Below are 19,251 nucleotides of genomic sequence, written 5' to 3'. Positions count from 1 at the left end.
AAAAAAGAACAAAGAAAAATGAAGAGACCCTGAGAGTTATGTGGGATACAATCAAAAGCAAAAATCTGCGAGTGATTGGAATTCCAGAACAGGGGAAGAAAACAGAAAACACAGAGAGGATCATTGAAGAACTGCTGACAGAAAACTTCCCTAATATCCTGAAAGATGAAAAGCTGGCCATCCAAGAAGCTCAACGAAACCCATATAGGAGAGACCCCAAAAGAAAATCACCAAGGCAAAGATGCCAAATTTGAATCTCATCATGAGAAAACATCAGAGAAACCTAAGTTGAAGGACACTCTACAAAATAATTGGCCTGTAATCTTCAGAAGTGTCAAGGTTATAAAATTCAAAGGATCTTCTGAACAGCATTCTTGTGCTATAAAAAACGTTTATGGCACCCTTCTCAAAACCTGAATGGGGTCTGAGTATTAGATGGAACCACTGTATCAATGCTAATTTCTGGATTTTGATTGTTGTATTATAGCTATTCTACTCTGACACATATGGAGTCACCATGAGTTGGAACTGACTCAACTGCAAATGGACTTATTATACTTATGTAAAAATCCATTCTTGTTTTTAGGAAATAGGAAATATACCAAAATATTTGAGAGTAATGGGGCAAGAGGTGAAAAACTTCATTCTCAAATGGCTCAGATAAAAAGAAGCCTCTAAGCCGTACTGGCAACTTTTCTGTAAGTTTGAGATTGTTTAAAAATAATTTTCAAAGCAACGTTTCTTAAAAACAAAAAAACTCTAATCTCTATTTAGCATTTAGTAAAGCAACACAGAAAGAATCTTTAAAACTGACAGATACAGAGAAACAACTGCATGCATCTATGAATCTACCTCAAGTGCATTTCTGAGTATTTCTTGGGAAAGTATCTAAATATATTTAAGAGCAGTGACAAGAATTCAATGTCTGTTTTTTGAAGAACAGGAAGAAAGATTGTCCAGGTTATAGTAGATACAAACACATAATGCTCCCCAGCATTCTCCAATTTTTTTTTACTGTTTAAAACTTTTATAATGGTAGTTCTGTTTTTTAAAATGCCTTTTACTTATTAATATTCTTAATGAAAAAAATATCTGAACTATAAAAATTTCTGGGGACAAGATAAGCAATTTAGCATGAGCTTTCAATCAGAAAGAAGACTGACAGCAATGACATTATTACATATTCTCTTCTCTTTTCCTCACCCATCCCTGCCAATACACTCTTATCTTTTATGGAAATGTCATGAAAAGTTAGTATGTCTCAGAAATAACTTGGCCTCAGTCAGAATTGTAGGTGCCATGTACTCTGTACTCTGTTGTCCAAGGAAGATACTATTTTGACCAACTTCAATAGGACATACAGTTGCTTTTCCAATGACATGCACTCCTATCTACTGTTTGTGAAAGAGCTATCCTGGGTTAGGGATGTACAGACAGTGGCCGTGAACTAACAAAACCAACTACCTTGGAATCATTAACCCCAGGGTAACGACAGTTTGAGATGATTATGAGGACAGATAGCATTATACCTCAATCTACCACAAACGTAGCATTTTTAACTTGCTAGGCATTTCCTAGAAGTAATATGCCCTATAGTTTGAGAAGGTAAATATGAGCAGCTGCTTCCACTTCCAATAATTTCATCACTCTGCCAAATAAAACCATTCACAAAAGTGGACAAAGATGTGGAAAAAGGATGACTTATTTTTCAATAAGAAGGGACAAGGGAACATTCTTAATGGGATATACATAATTTTCCTTCTAAGGAAAAACTGCAAGCTTAAAATTTTGTAACCTTTTGAATAAAAAACTTTTAAGCAAAGAGGGACAGATAATATGGTTCATATGCGTCAGCGTTTACTGCAGGAAAGGGGCAGTGAAAAATTAGTTAATGGTTTTAAATTTTTTTCCATTTTTGAGACTGAGAAATTCTAATTCATGGAGTATATCAATTATTATAAAAAGACATTTAATTTTATACTAACTATTTTTTAAGGTTTTGTACTTAATATAAAGCAATTCCACATATTTTCTTTCCAAAGTTTCCAAAAATAGAAGGATCTCAATCTTGAAAGGCTAGTTTTTAAAAATCACATTTCTATCTGAAATTGATATTAATTTTTGAACATCTTTATTTCTTTGTAACTTTGAAATAACACACATTTTAAATAGAGATAATTCAATTCACGTTCTTATCAGTATTTACAGTATACCACTATCTCAGTACTGCTACCACTCTTAGCCTCCAGCAAAGCTACTCAAACTAATGCAAGGGACAACTGGAGCTGGGAAAATCCCTCTTAGATCAATAGAGATCTCTCCAAGCCAGGTGCTTTCAGGGAAGGAGATAGAAGATTTCTACACATTAAATATTTAGTCAACACCATTATAAAAGACTCAGAGAGCCAACAAAAGACGAGAGCCAAAGTAGGGAGAGCTCATGCGCTGTTAAATATTATTAACATTTATTGAATACACACAATGCATTTGGCCCTTCATGTATATTATTAGGTTTAGCCTCACAAACATTTGGATATAATTCTAAATTTTAAAAATAAAAAAACTGAGGCTCAGAGAAGTTAAGAAACTTGACCAAAGTCTAGTTGTGAGCAGAAGATCAAGATTTAAACCCAGATTTGTCTAAATCCAAGCCCATATCCTAAATGTATTACCACTATAATACATTACCTCAAAACAAAGTTTATTTCAATTTTAGGATAAATTTTAAATCTTAAAAAATTGGCAAATGATGTTTATAAAATAAATTAATAAATAACGATTTCCTTTTCTTTTTAAAGAAAATGCACTCACCTGTCCTGCTTTACTAAACCGATGGCCTGCCAGTATCATATGAAATGCATATTTTCTAACCATGGGACTCTTCATGTTTATAAAGCAATGTGCCGCCTGTTCCAAAAGAAGTGCACTTCGAAGATCAGAATCCTATTGAATGTTTAAAAGAAAAGATTAGTCTCACAAAATTAAAAAGATAACTGGTGAAAAATATTCACTTTCTTAAGCCTATATAGCATATTCAATGTTTAGCTTAGAGTATATGAGAGCAGAGATCAAGGGGCAAACCAGTCTTGATGAGTCTTTATTCCAATAAGCTTACATTAAGAAAACAGAGAAAAAAGCCTTCAAAAAATTCTTTACCATGAAACATCTTATTTTGCTTTTTATAAAAGCCAACTGTCTGGGTATGATATGCACCATATAACATATCTCTGAAGAAATGTAATTTTTTTTTCAAGTGGGCAAAGAAGTACATAAACTGGAAATTTAACACAGGCATACCGATGAAAGATAACAGAAAACAGAGCACAGAATAAAACAGATTCACACCCATCTAATTTCTTCTGGAAACTGATCTGTGACATTCAATAGCATATTTCCATCCATCCAAGAAAAAAAGAAAGGTAAAACAGAATGTGCATAGACTATGAATTAATCTAATCTAATACTTTATATTCTGGAAAGTTTTACTCTAATTAAAAGGAATTCTCAATCTCTGCCATAATTCAAGAGGCCAAAATGATTGCTTTTTATTAAAAAGTTCAGAAAGCTTTCCCTTCAAAGATTACCTTTTTACCTGCTATTAGTATATTAGAAACTGGTACAACTCAAATTAGTTTCCACTTCAGCTGACCCTTACAATACAATATATTCAAAAACCACATACTGCATTTACACCATTACCCAGAAGGATAACCTTTCAACTGAAAGAGTCATCATTTTATAAATAACTGAGAAAGTACCGAAGGTTGCTGATTAAGTATCAACAACATTTCCCCAAACTTTCTCAAGGTTTTCAGCTATTCTCAAGCTGAACTTACCATGCCCTTCCATGTGTTCTGCTGCCATTATTTTCCCCAGGGAAAGTTGAAAACAGAAAACATTGACTTTAAATGCAATAATTTCAACATATTATAGTTACATCAAAAAATGTTCACAGACCATTGATAATTATAAACTATCTCTGTACAACCATAAAATTATATTAAAGCCAAAACAGATCCTAGGGATTCATCTAGTAAGCACTGAGTAAATGATAGCTATTATTGTCTATTTCAACCTCTTCATTTCACGTGACAAAAACTAAATGATCAGATAACTTCTCTAGGAGGATCCAAAAGATAGTAAGTGGAAAAATCAGGAATACACAATAGACTAGTGGTTCTTAACCAACCGTTTACATCAGAATTAGCTAGGAGTTTCCTTTTTTTTTTAATCTTTTCTTTTTGAAATTGTGAAAATAACAGACCTTAAAAAAAAAATTAAACGTTTGAACAAAAAGTGAACATCCTGTTTTCCACCTCAAGTCTCATCCCATTTGCCAGAAGTAACTACTGCTACCAGTCTGGTGCTGGTGTATATCATTTCTCTCTCTCCATATATACATGTAGTTACACACCTCATACGTAGTTTTCTTTAAATATACATAAATATATAAATGTATTATACAGGGTATTCTGTGTCTTTTTTTATAGACATCTTTCTAAGACATCTATTATCTCATCGTTTTTAAAAATACACTGCATTGCATTACATAGGTGGACTGTAATTTATGAATACAATCCCCAATTGATTTAATATTATTACCATGTTTTTGTTACTACAAAAAAAATGCTTCATTAAGCATCTTTATAAAAACATTTTTGAATTACACAAACATTTCTATTAGATAAATTTCTGGAAGTAAAACCGCTGTGTTATCAAAAGCTATTCAGCTACTTCAAATTTTAATTGATATAGCCAAACTGCTAGAGAAAAAGTAGTACCAATACATATTCTCATCAACAGAGAATGAGTGCATGTTTTCCACTCTACTCAAAAAATCTTTATTTTGTTTTAATTTTCATCTATCTAATAAAAGAAAGTAACATCTTATTAATTAACATGCACTTCTTTACTAGCAAGGCTGTTCATCTTTTCATGTGCTTAGAGGCCTTTGTAGTTTTTCTATGAATTGCCTGTTTATACCCTTTTGTGAATGGGTTTTTGTGACTTTTCTGGTTTGTAAGAGCCCTTTATCAATATTAGTCCTTTGTCATACATTTTGCAAACAGTACTTCCCAGTTTGACATGGACGAGTTTATTCTTTTGTGGGCTAGCATATTGTCTTTGCCTTTATGACTTCAAGATATTACATCAAATTAAGAAAGGATGTTCCCAATCCTAGATTTAAATAAATATTCTCCTATATTTTCTTTCAGTTTTCTTTTTTTTAAAATTTCTTATATTATATTGATCTCATTTTTTCTAACATAGCTAAGTGAACTATAATTTATTATCATGTAATGAGTAAGGAGAAATCCGACCCCAAATAGCTGGTCAGATGTTGCAATATCATTCAATAAATCTATCTTTTCCCACTGATTTTAAATGATACCCTAATTATATATAATATTTAAATTCCCATTCCACTCCATTATTCTGTCTATTCCTATCACTGTACACAGTTTTAACTTCTGTAGCTTTCGAATGGATTTAATAGCTACACCCCTATCCCCACCCCCCGCAAAAAAAAAAAACCAAACCTATTGCCACTGAGTTGATTCTGACTCAGAGTGACCCTACAGAACAGAGCAGAACTGCCCCATAGGGTTTCAAATGAGCAGCTGGTGGATTTGAAGTGCCGATACTTTGGTTAGCAGCCGCAGCTCTTAACTGAGCCACTACTGCAGGTAATTCCCTCTAATTATTTCTGTTTTGGAATTGTGTTCGGGCCTCTCAATAGACTTCCACAGTTTTTTCCTTAAGTCCTACAGATTTCTTAAATTTATTCCCAGTACATACATACACATACAAACACACCATCTATCCATCCATCCATCCATCCATGTATTTTTTAATTGCCTGTGAAGCTTCAGTAAACCCAAAACTTGGATGGGCTACAATCCTGGCCATTCTGATTAATATAAGGAATATGCCCTGGATATCATTTTGTTTTGTAACTCACTCTAACGTACAATCCAGTTAAGAACCACTGCAATAAAACCTCAGCATTCTCAAATTTAACATTCAAGAAATGGCCAATTCAGGAGTGACCTGAAAGTCCATCGCATGTATCAATTTATCTGAAGCAAAATTTGACCCTTGCATGAAGTAAGGTTGTTGTCTGAGAAAGTACCAGTCTGCAGAGCTGAATACTCTACATTCACATCCCATTGCAGCTTTGTTCTTCATAAACCCATAAATCCTGTCTCTTATAGTGACATCCAATATAGTAAAAACTATTGCTTTGTATTTTTTTTTTTTTAAAAAAAAGGGGCCCTTAAAAGAATGACAACTGCCACCAATGTTGATGACAAAGAGAAATGAAAGGATTTCACGAAGTGACAGTTTCATCCAGAAAGCAGAGGCTCTGCATGAGTTGAAAAATACAATTTTAATTTAGGAGTCGTTCATACTTACAATATGACCAGTCCATTATCTACACTCTATGAGAAACTAAGATAAAAAAAATCTGTACTAGCACTACAGCAAGAATTCCAACCTACGAAAACTTTGTCCATAACCAAGAGATAATTTTAGCAAATGCTGAAAAGGCAGCATTAATTTACGAGAATACATATAGGAAAAACATGATATGAGATAGAAGCTTCAATAAATATTTCCATAAAAACAAGGATGATGAAGGGATCAGTTACAGCTACTTAACTGAATCAAATCTCAACCTAAGGATGACTCTAAGACTTTAATATTTTTCTTTGCGTAATTGGAAAGTTAACTGGAAAAATGCTATCAGCTAATCAATTTACCATAGGGACAGTCCCTCCAAAGCTGGAGAAACTTATAAAAAAGTTGCTGTTATTATTATCCCTGAGAAACTGATTTCCCATATTTAAACACAGTTAACAGACAACAAGGGCTATAAGACCTTAAAATTATTTATTATAATATAGAACACATCAATACACCAAAAGCCTGTATTCAGCTCTACCAAATAGTTTATGTCTGACACCTGTTCATCATACTGGTCAGAGTTCATGTAATAGCAATTTTTAAACATTTTTAATTTCACCCCTGAACCTAACTAGTAATACCTTACAGAAGCCTTAAGAACCTTTAGAAGGTTTGGCTTGACAATGATCTGTACAGCACTTACCATGTGACAAGCCTAGTGTTAGGGACTAGGGATAAAAATGTAGAAGGCAACACAGTTCCCTGTACTTAAAGAGCTAACAGCTTAAATACAATTTCCAATATAATATGGCAAGTTGGGTCTTAATGTCATATGAGAGGGCAGAACACGACACTCAGGATAACTTGGGGTACTGGGGAAGACTATCTGAAGGATATGACTGATACCAGGATTAGTAAACTAGGTGAAGAAAGAAGAAAGAGGCCATAGTTCAGAAGAAAGATATTAAAGACATGAACCAGGACAATAGGAGGGGCTTAAGAAAAAGAAAAAAAAGGAGATATAAGTGAAATATTTGGAGATATAAAAAGAAAATGTGTAAGAGGTTAACCACCTCCCACCCCAATTGTTACTGACTGAATGGGGCAATACAGGAGCATCTCAAGCAATTTCTGTCTTAAGCAAATGAGAAGCTAGCCAGTGATAACATAATTTAAGATCACAATATATCAAGTAAGAGAGTTTATGAGTTTAGTTATTGACAATGTTCACTTAAGGTGTCTTGGAGACATTCAAATAGACAAGTCTAAAAGACAGTTGGCCATACAAGTCAAGGTTCATGCGTTTTAAAGCTTAAGTTTGTGAATATGAACAAAATCACTCAAAAAATGAGGAATAAAAAGTACAGTGGCCCAAGGATTAAAACCATAGGGCACATTACATTTAACAGGTGAACAAAAGAGGTGTTTGATTTTGTCCTTTTGTTCTTATTCACCTAAAAACTGTGTCTTTAACCATACAGTACCTATAAAGGAATTACTATCATTCTTTATAAGCCTGCAGTCAAGAGCAACTACAAACAGGTTGCTTTTTCTCCTTTTTCAAATATTCGTAATATAGTTTTTTTAAAATGCTTAAGATGATATTCTTAAAAAGTTCATACTGCTCGAAAATAAGATTAAAAATTCCTCAATGATTTATATTGGGAACAATGCACATGCATGTGGCTTTAACTACTGTTATGCACAGGACAGAATATAATTCAAAGAAGATGTTCAATACATGTTTGTGGTTAATAATAATGAAATATACTCTTAAAATCTACAAATAAATTCACTTTATAAAAAACTGCATTTAAAATTAATTCAACAAGTAACTGAAGTAACCATGTTGTAAATTCCCAAAGAAAAATTTCTCCTAATTGTGTGTTTTGTACACAAGAAAAATGACACAGCTTTAAAAAATTATTAAACAGTAATATATTAATTACTGTATAACACATTATACAGTTTTAGTACCTCACTGGTCAACCGTATTAGGAGAGCTGCAGCCTCTGAATATTTGCTTTGGCTTTTCAAAATTTCAGCACTAAGCAATACACATCTTTCAGCCAACGCCATATTCCTAAAGAAAAAAAGACAAGAAAAATATAATTAACACAGCAATACCTAAGCACATTATGGAAACCATATGTTTAACACAAGTTTCCAATTCCGGTTTTCATGAAAGAAGTTTTTCATCCTTATTGTCCACTTACCAAAAAGGTTAAAATCTTCAAAGAATTCTCATAAAGTCATCAAAACTTATTCTTATAATTGTATAGTGAGAATACAATGTAAAGTCACATTCCCTGCATGCACAAAGCCAGAACACAACTGGTATTTCTGACTCAGCAACTAACAAATAAAAATTGCTCTGAACAGAAAGGAATATAAACATTTCACTACATTTCTTTCTCCTTTCTCACTACAAACTACAGTCATGTGTTTCATTTTGGTGGCTACTGTTAGGAATGTTTAGGTATTTTCCCTCTGATATTATAATTGAGATGTTTTAACTGGAGATAGGATAGGACCAGTGTTGCCTGACCGATTCCTGAGCCAAATTTTCTTTGTAAAAATACACAATCAGTTGATTTTTCTTTGTGAATTATTATATTAATAATCAACACTTGGATTATTTATTCCTGGAAATATTAAAAGTAAATAAAAACACTGTAAAATTACAAGATGAAATCCTTTTGTTGGGAAACAGTAACAAAAGTTTTTTCTCTTTCTACTTTTTAATCCTTATGTTAAAATACCTCTTCGCCTTAAAATTACAACCAAAGCTTGCTAACTTGAACTAACTGTGAAAGGCCATTCTGAACAATGGTACTTTACAACTACAATTCACAACTTTCAAAACTTACTGCAGTGATCTGCCATAACCTTTTTACAGGTCATTGTTTTTCTTAGAAGGCTAGCATTTTGAACACCTAAGATTGTTTTAATGAACACAAAAGACTAACTCCTAACTACAAACACCTATTCATATATGGAGTGCTGGTGGTGCAGTGGTTAAGAGCTATGGCTGCTAACCAACAATTCGGCAGTTCAAATCCACTGGTTGCTCCTTGGCACCCTACAGGACAGTTCTACTCTGTCCTACGTGGTCACTATGAGTTGGAATCAACTCAACAGCAACAGGTTTTTTTTTTTTAATTCATATATAATATACTAAGGTCTTAAAACTTTTTTCTTAATAAACTTTTTTTAACTTAATAAACTTATAAACCTTTATAAATTCCCTTAAATCTTAATGCTATCATTTTTAAAATTATTATTATTATCCCCATTTTACAGGTGAGAAAAACTGAGGCCCAGACATGTTCAAGCAATGAGCCAAGGTCTCACAGCCGGTAAGTGGCCAAGTCTAGTTAAAACTATTATTTTGCTTAGTCTGACTACTCACCTACTTCCTCATGTAGTCAGTTACTAAGTCACAAGGCTACAAGCCCAGACTTTATTTTATTCAAGCAATGAATAAAAAAAAAAATGTGTCAAGCACAGTGTAAGTGCTGAGGATTCAAACATGTCTATGACACAATCCCTATCTTAAAAGTGGAAAATGGTTACAACCCAGAGAATAAACAGGGAATGATTACTTTTTATTATGACTTTGGGGGAAAAGGAAGAAAGTGAAAGCTTCATAAAAAAAGAAATTAAGAAAGCCCTTTAAGGATAAATAGGAAGGATTTCACCACTTAAAAAGCAGAGTATGGCATTCTAAGAGGGCAATGCAAAAGCAAAAGTAATAGTGTATTTCCTACATTTTAAGAAAACTTATTTTCACTTTAATATTTGTGAGATCAAGAAGCTTCTTATAATTGGTATGTATAATTAATGTAGTATTCCTAATTTATCCCAAAATATCTATTATTAAATTGATGTTACCAATTATACCAACTTAGAATGAAGATTATAAAACAGATGCATGACAATAAGGTTGTATTTAGAAAAAGCATGTTGTCTGTTGTAGACAGGACGAAACTGGAGTGCCAAGGTTTATTTGACTATCTGGGTTATTGGGTATTTTCTCTTTTATTTTGCATCATTCCATGTGCATCTCTCCCAAAGCTCTGAGCTTCATGAAGACAAAGGAAGATCTTTACAGTGCAGAGAAAGAAATGTCAAACTTCTTGAAACTCCTTACTCCTGTGGCTTCCTTGATGCCTCACTCTCCTAGTACTACCTCTTGAGCCTTTCCTTGTCGGTCTCTTTCAGTGGTTCCTTTCACAGGAGGCTGTATCTTCTGCTAAAAATCTGTAAATATATTCTTGAATAGATTATAAAATTTAAGAGGTGAGATCAATACTAGCTCCAACATCTATTAACTGTGTGCCTTTGGGCAAGTTAAACTTTTTAAGCTTCAATTTCCTCATCTGTAAAATCGAGATAATAAACAGTAGCCACCACTTTATAGGTTTATTGTGAAGATTAAATGAGTGAGTAAATCACTTTGGGAAAGTGGCAAATGCTGAGCACTCAATAAACATTTATTATTATTTTATAATCAACATTGTGATGTTGTAAACACTTTAGTATTACTACTACTACTATTTCTACTTCAATAATACACCTCGCTATCTCTGCTTTCTAACCCATCCACTCTGCAAACAAAAGTCAGATTTATCTTTCTGGAAAATAACTTATATTATGTCAAGTCTCTACTCAAATATTCAACAACTCCCCATTTACTACTACATAAATCCTGACTACAGCTTAACAATAAAAATAATAAATGATAGTTAAGGCTCCCCACACTGATTTATCTCAAACTACCTTTCTAAATTTACTACCCAGTACTTTCCATCTACACAAACCCTCAACCTATCCAGGGCTCCATTCTCTTTCACCAGTAATGCTGCATCTAAAACATTATTCCTGCCAATCACAATTCCTGAAATGTCTTCATGGCTATCAAATCTCAACCATCATTCTTTCCAGGTCTATTCATCAAATACCCATGAAACCTCCTCTGGCCACTTCTAGGCCAGTTCACAGTCTCCTTACAGATGGTAAGTTCTAACTCCTACAGAGTTCCAATACAAGTCATTCTGTGTACAAAGCACGTCTCCTTTTCTTCCCTGGACTATTATTTAACTTTTCATGTTTTGACTACTTAAGAAGGAAAGTTCAAAATGGCTGACTCCTGGCTTGACAGTAGTTAAGGTTAGAGATGTCCCCATAATACAAGTCACCCTCAGTATAACATATAACTTCAACATTACATACAACAAATTCCTAAAGCACAAACCCAAACAAAATATGGAAGAGGGAGTAATGAAATACTAATCAAAAGAAAAACCTTATCTTGTCTCTGGCTTTATTATTTTGATTTTTAAATAAGGTTTAAGGGATGAAAAACAGTAAGACAAAAAAACCATTTCTATCTAATAAAACTGTAAATGTCAAACTTTACCTCTAAATGAACAGAAAATAAATATTATAGTCACCTACTTGCAAATATCCCTGTATGTCTGGATTGCTGTATCCATGTAATGAGCAGGGTATGGCCTAGGTGCTCCTGGCTGAAGAAAAGCTGACACTGCAGCCATTTCCTAAACGAAAAGACATTATTTATGCATTTCAAAAGGAGAAATATTCTTATAGTTTAGCCAGGGCTTCAAACCGGTTCTAAGTGGTTCAGCCACGGCCGAGGGAAACCAGGGAGTTTACACACTGCACAGCAACCAAATCTCCTGCAAGTAGATTTTGACCCAAGTAGGAAACAGGCAACTGCATCCACTCAAAGATGGCGGCCGACAACGCTGCTGTGAATGTGTCTCGCTCTTCACAGACCTGCCAATAATTCAATCTCCCACATCAGGCTCAGGAGACTGGATTATTGGCAAGACTATGGAGAGCGACACACATTCAAAGTGGTGCAGTTGGCTGCCATCTCTGAGCAGGAGCTGCTGTCTATTTCTTACTCGGGTCAAAATCCACCTGCGAGAGATTTGGTTGCTATGCAATATGTAAACTCCCCATGTTTCCCTCAACCATAACTGAACTGCTTAGACCCAGTTCGAAGCTGTGGATTTACCACACATGAAGCCTAAAATTTGTTAGAGTATTTTACGTATGAACATGTATAAATTTTATAACCTAATGCAGACTTGAAAATATATTTATACTCTTTTAGGACTAAAATTCTTTAGTCAGGTTTTGAAGTCTGTCATTCAGTACTTAAATGAGATTTTCGAGACCTAGTGAATACTTTGGGTTATGGTGTATGTATCGTACCAAGTGAGCCTCGCTTAAGATTACTGCTACCATCTCCTCCCATTCTTCCCTATTCCTCATTAGTAGACAACAAACCAATAACAGGACCATACAGAGAGACAAAAAAAGTACATCTCTTTCCAATTTATTAGCATCAAAATATAAAAACAGGGTTCAGAACAGCTTGCACTGTCAATATATTCTGCTACTCACACACTCTATATCATATCATACACAAGGTATAAAGACCATTTCTTCGATATATATTACTGTAGATTTTCTAGGCCTTCTTATTTCATTGTTAAAACCAGTATCACTGTCAATGCCTATGACTTCAGTTAATAATTCAAATACTATGTAATGGTGCTAAAGGATTTAGAAATAAAGACTAAACTACAGATTTTGGCTCACAGTATAATATCCTACTATATCCATACTTGTGCTGTAGTACAGATCAAGTTTTAATAAAAACTTAGCTAGAAAAGCTCAACAACAAAAAGACGAACAATCCAATTAAAATATGGGCAAAGCACTAAAATAGACATTTCTCCAAAGAAGATATACAAATGGCCAATAAGCACATGAATAGATGCTTAATGTCATTATTAAAAACCAGTTGTCACCGACAGTTTTCGATGGCTGATTTTTCGGAAGTAGATCATGATGCCTTTCTTCCAAGGCACCTCTGCGTGGACTCAAACCTACAACCTGTTAGTAGCCAAACGCATTAACCGTTTGCACCACACAAAAAACCAAACCCGCTGCCGTAGAGTTGATTCCAACTCATAGCGACCGTAAAGCTTCATTAATCATTAGGGAAATGCAAATCGAAACAACAGTAAGATACCATTGCATACCCACTGGGATGGCTAACATCAGAAAGTAACAAGTGCTGACAAGGATGTGGAGAAATTGGAACCCTCATTCATGGCTGGTGGGAAGGTAAAATGGTGCAGCCACTATGGAAAACAGTTCCATGATTCCTCAAAAAGTTAAACAAAGAATTATCATATGACCCAGCAATTACACTTCAAGGTATAAACAGTAAAACCTGCAAAAGCTGGAACCTGTAAGACGGGAACCTGTCTGAGAAGGAAATGCAAACATTTTCCACTAATAGAGAGTAACAGAATGTGGTAAGACTGTATCCTGTCAAAGGTGGAAAAGGCCACCTACTATATGGAAATTCTTGGGTAAGTTACTTAATTTTTCTGTGTCTTCATTTCCCTGGTTGTGAAGTAGGGGTAATAATAGTACACATCTCTTAGAACTGTTGAGAATTCTAAATAAATTAATACATGTGGAATACCTGGAAAAGTGCCAGGCCCTTGGTAAATGCTCTATAAGCAATAGCTATCATTATCCAAGGATTTCTACTTGGGGTTCTTAAGCAACAGTCCCCTTAACCTTATCACATACTGTGAAGGATAAGGAAAGAGTTTCAGATCCTTAGGTCTTTTTTGGAAATTATGCTTCTTACAGTTTACAGAATTTTAAATGAATGGACAAATGTAAATATAATACAGTAAAACCTACAAAAGCCAGACCCTGTGTAAGGCAGAAACTTGTCAAAGAAGAAAAATTTAAATATTTTCCACTAAAGCGAGCAATAGAAAAGCAGTAAGACTGCACCCTGTCAAAGGCAGAATACTTGCAAGACCTGAAAAACAAGGCAGTCCATCAAGTTCCAGTTCTCACAGGTTTCAATGTATATATTTTATCACAATAAAAAACTTAAATAAAAATTTAGTTAGAAATCTTCATAAACCGGAAAATAAACCTGTTAACACCACACTACACTCTTAGGACAAATAAAATTTATTTATTTGCAATCTTATTTAAAATAAAATATACATATATAATGAAACACTTGTATTGCGTTACCTAGAACCTAGGATATGATTAAAGCCTTTAACCTGACAGACTGTAAGTTCCATGACAATATGAATCATATCCATTTCAGAGTACCTCTGTATCCTCAGCACTCGGCACAGTGTCTGCTCTAAAATTTACTGAGTAAACTGGATAGAAATATGTTATATCCACATGATAAAATATTCTACAGTTCTGAAACATGTTTTCTTAGTTAATACTTTTACTTAAATATACTGAATACACAGTATAATTCTACAATACACAAAAATGTTGAACTTATATTTAACATACAGTACAATACTACACTGTACAAAAAATACACTATATTTACTACATATGAATTCTATATACTACACACGTATAAAAACCAAACAAATAAAAACTCGTTGCCATCGAGTCAATTTCGACTCATAGTGACCCTGTAGGACAGAGCAGAACTGCCCCACAGGGTTTCCAAGGAGCAACTCGTAGATTCGAACTGCTGATCTTTTCTTTAGCAGCTGTAGCTCTTAATCACTATGCCACCAGGGCTCCTAAACATACATAGATTAATACAATTATACTAAGAAAAAATTTCTATGAGAAAAACAAGCTAATTTAAAAAAAAAAAAATTCGTAAACTGATTTCCAATTCACTTCTGCTATAAATATTAAATCAATATACAAACAAAACTGACATCATTTCTACAGAAGCAGTGAAAACACTCTGAATAATCAATCACCCCAAGTTTCTGCATTACCATCAATTGTCATCCATTGAATTATTTCTTATATTCTACAGTGAATTAATAGATTTTACAAAGATTTTCATTAAGAACTGAAGAGTAATCTACTTAACCTTTAGTTAATTATGACAAACAGCCAAAACATAGTATCTCTTCAAGAATTCCTATTACTGGTTTTGCTGCGATACATTTTTTTACCCTGTAGTTACCATAACTAAATATCATCTATAATTCCCATCTAAAAAGGCATACAATATAGTCTATTCTACCACAGCATATTTCTATCTTACCAATTAGCTAATATGTGAGTAGTAAATAGGGAAATGATAATCAGTACAAATGAAATTTGTATTGGTTTTTAGCAAGGGGAATAAAATAGCAATAACCTTCAGCAGAAAAGGAAAAAGCCCTCAGCTCAGCTGCTGCACATGCAGGAACGCTCTCAGCTGTATTTTAAGAAAATAAAAAATGAACACTTGCACTTTGGTGCCCTGGGACACCTCTCTAGAGAAGTGCAGTCTCAACCTTGCACAGCTCTTGGCTAAGACAGGCTGCACGTCCCTCTGTGCTCACCTTCATGGCAGCTCCACTAGTTAGGAGCTCCCCTTCCACTGGCACAACCCTTCCATATCCAGCCAGTTTTCACATATTGGTTCCATGTACTTTTTATATTCCCTGAGGCACCCTCCAGCATGCTAAACTGCCTTTCTAGATTATATAGGTCTTCTCCCACCCTACCATTCAATGTTTTTGTTAGTGCTCCTGTTACAAAGATGCACAGGTTTTGAGAGGACCTTCCCAACCGTTTTTCCCCAAGGCCTATTATTTTTAGGGTAGGATTTTACACACTACAATGATTTTGAGTTGCACATATGTTACAGCAGATATCCCTTTATTTTTCCAGTGTTAAATTACTTTATCAAATATAATTGCCACTAATACCTCCACCTAAATCATATAAATGCTTTATTTATCAGATGGTAGACAAAAATGAAAAGGCTTCAGACCATAAAGTCAGGAAAAATTTTTGTCATAGTTCTATAAGATTTTACCTATAGTATATACAAATATTCCATTTTTAGGTATATTTTATAATAATAAAAGCATACGTATAAGGTATTAATAAAATAACATTAAGTATTTGATTTCATGTTAGCTTATATTAGATGCATATAATAAAGAATCAGAGAATGTCTAGTCAAGTACAATTCACAGAATTTTTCAAACACTCATGAGCACAGCATTTCAGTTCCTGAACAAAGTTTTTAAAAAGTTGGCTGACTTTTTTTCATTAAAAATATTAGAGAAATAAAAAGAAATAATTTTTGTATTTTAGCTTTACATTTTTAAGTTACCTTTTAGTTTTGTACAAATATAGTATTAAATAGATACTTACTATTAATTAAACAAGTGTCCATGTGATAATGACCAATGAATTAAAGTACTTAGAGTTCTAATATTTTATTCTTCACACTTTTGTTTATGGGCTTTTTTAAAGATTAAGTAGAAAACAACAGTAGTGGTCTTACTCTTTTCTATTCACACAAAGCAGATTATACATATATTTGTGACAAGTTTTCAAAATCATTAACAAGTTATAAGGCAACAAGTATTAAAAATTTTTTCCTAAAACATCTAGGCTTACGTATCAATGACGGAAACTAACATAACTAATGCTAACTGGGAGCTTATTATACATAAGACAGTATGTAAAGCACTCTACATGCATTAATCTTATCTAATCCTATGCCCAAAGGAGTCACATTTTATAGATCAGAAAACTGAGGCTTACAGATATGCAATAACTTGCCTAAGATCACGATCTGTCTCAAACCAAAGTACATGTTCTTAGCCAATACAGAGTAAAACCTGTAAAAGCCAGAACATGTGTAAGGAAGAAACCTGTCAGAGAAGGAAAACTCAAATATTTTCCACTAACAAAGAATGGTAGAAAAGTGGTAAGACTGCACCCTGCCAAAGGCAGAAAACCTGCAAGACCCAGAAAAACACAGTAGTCCTATGGAGTTCCGGCTCTCACAGGTTTCACTGTATAGTCTTCTACCAGAAAAGCACATTTCAAGAAACTTAAAAACATTTTTCAAGAGGTCTAAAATCATCTTTAAAAAAATACCTATATTGTATACAAATATTCCATTTTTTGGTATATTATATTATACTTTGAATATAATTAAAAACAAAATTCATTATTAAATTTTGAAAACTGACCAAACATTAGAAGGTATCAATCAAAACTAAGAAATCAACCCTCATGTATGACCATCTTTAGATGCACCAGTTAGAGTGCAGCATAAACTAATTCAAAACCTGTAAAACACTATATGCTCTTTGAGTACAACTTTATCCCTAGGTATTTTGTTTGCCATTTTACAAACAAATTTCTAAATCATTTATGGTAGCAGAAATAAGAAATTATAATACTGTAGAATACCAACCAAGGCACCAGCTGCATAAAGCATTGCTTGTTCATTAAGAAAATCCTTTTTGGCAGTATGATAGCAACTATAAGCCAAATCATAATGCTGCACCAAAAAACATAAGTCAGCCATTTTCCTGATTTGTAGCTCTGGTGCTTCCGGTGGATACCTGTAAATACAAAGTAAGTTACAAAAATAATTTACATCTTATGACCCCTAAACCATGATATATTATAAAATGCATAACAAGCTGTCTAATTGATCAGAACATGAGGAAAACTGATCCTGCTTTGTAAGAATTCTACCTCCAAGGAGAAAATGTCATTTCTCAAAGATATCAGAAACAGGCAGTTATATCTATGTTTATTTAATTTAAAGCCCTATACTAGGAACTTCTCAACATCTGACAAGCATTTTCTCCACGGTCAAATTACAAAGTAAACGCTTAATTCCTGGTGACTCACTTTTACATACAATAGGGAAAAAAATAAAATCCAAAATGGGCTAATTTTACTTTCCTTAAAACAGGATTTTATACTAAACAAATAAAATTTGCTAAATACATGCCATGTCTTAGAATCACTATACCACATTTTAGATAAAAGTTATTAATGAATACCTAATCTAACTCCATTATTTTACAAAGGCAAACAGACCCAAAGTAAAGTGACTTTTCCAGTTATCTTGTTTATTTTTTGATGTTCTATTCCTTAAACTATTTTTTTAATTAATATATTTTAGTTACAGTTACTGTTATTTATTATCTACCTAAGTTTTGACCAATATGAAACTAAGGAACTAAAAAGGTAGTTACTTTTTGCAGGGAATTACATAGTCAAACATTAGAGTCAAAAACAGGAAAAACCAAAATTACATTTTACTCACAGTAAACCAGATGTATTTTTCAGCTCATTAATGCTCTTTTCTGGAACTTTACTGCCACTAAACCATTTTTTAGTTGCAGAAAATAGAGAACGACTCAAACCTTTTCTCGAGATTAGCTAAGAAAAAAGATTAAATATGTTGATAAATATGGATAATTTAATCATTTTTACATACCTAAGGAAAAACAAATTCAACTAAAAAGCTTTACTAATGAGCAAATATTCATTTTAATAACACTTTTTTTTTATTGTGCTTTAAGTGAAAGTTTACAGTTCAAGTTAGTTTCTCGTACAAAAATTTATACACACATTGTTATGTGACCCGAGCTGCTCTCCCTATAAAGCGACAGCACATTCCTTTCCACCCCGGATCTCCTGTGTCCACTCAACCAGCTCCTGACCCCTTCTGCCTTCTCACCTTCCCTCTGGACAGGAGTTGCCCATTTAGTCTCATGTACCTACCTGAGCTAAGAATAAGAAGCACACTCTTCATTAGTATCATTGTATGTCTTATAGTCCAAGCTATTCTTTGTCTGAAAGGTTGGCTTCGGGAATGGCTTTAGTTCTGGGCTAGCAGAGTGTCCAGGGGCCATGTCTTCTGAGGTCCTTCCAGTCTCAGTCAGACCGTTAAGTCTGATCTTTTTACTAGAATCTGAGTATTGCACCCCACTTTTCTCCTGCTCCATCAGGGACCCTCTG

General features: G+C 33.7%; 1 protein-coding gene across 10 annotated transcripts in view; it reads right to left on the bottom strand.

Annotated features, from left to right (window-relative positions):
* Positions 1 to 19,251, bottom strand: part of TRAPPC8 (trafficking protein particle complex subunit 8) — a 134,874-nt gene that overhangs the window by 78,609 nt on the left and 37,014 nt on the right. For all 10 annotated transcript variants that reach the window (XR_002825685.1, XM_004386891.2, XM_023741183.1 and 7 more), the window contains 5 exons: positions 18,554 to 18,669; positions 17,687 to 17,837; positions 11,869 to 11,969; positions 8,386 to 8,491; positions 2,812 to 2,943 (listed from right to left, as the gene is read on the bottom strand). Coding sequence is in view for 9 of the 10 variants with exons in the window: in XM_004386891.2 (XP_004386948.1) it covers positions 2,812 to 2,943; positions 8,386 to 8,491; positions 11,869 to 11,969; positions 17,687 to 17,837; positions 18,554 to 18,669 (606 nt within the window). In the remaining variant the exon portion in view is untranslated. The remainder of the gene's footprint in view (positions 1 to 2,811; positions 2,944 to 8,385; positions 8,492 to 11,868; positions 11,970 to 17,686; positions 17,838 to 18,553; positions 18,670 to 19,251) is intronic.

Source organism: Trichechus manatus, unplaced genomic scaffold, assembly GCF_000243295.1.
Source record: "Trichechus manatus latirostris isolate Lorelei unplaced genomic scaffold, TriManLat1.0 scaffold00175, whole genome shotgun sequence".
Taxonomy (NCBI): Eukaryota; Metazoa; Chordata; class Mammalia; order Sirenia; family Trichechidae; genus Trichechus; species Trichechus manatus.
This window is presented reverse-complemented; position numbering and strand designations above follow the sequence as displayed.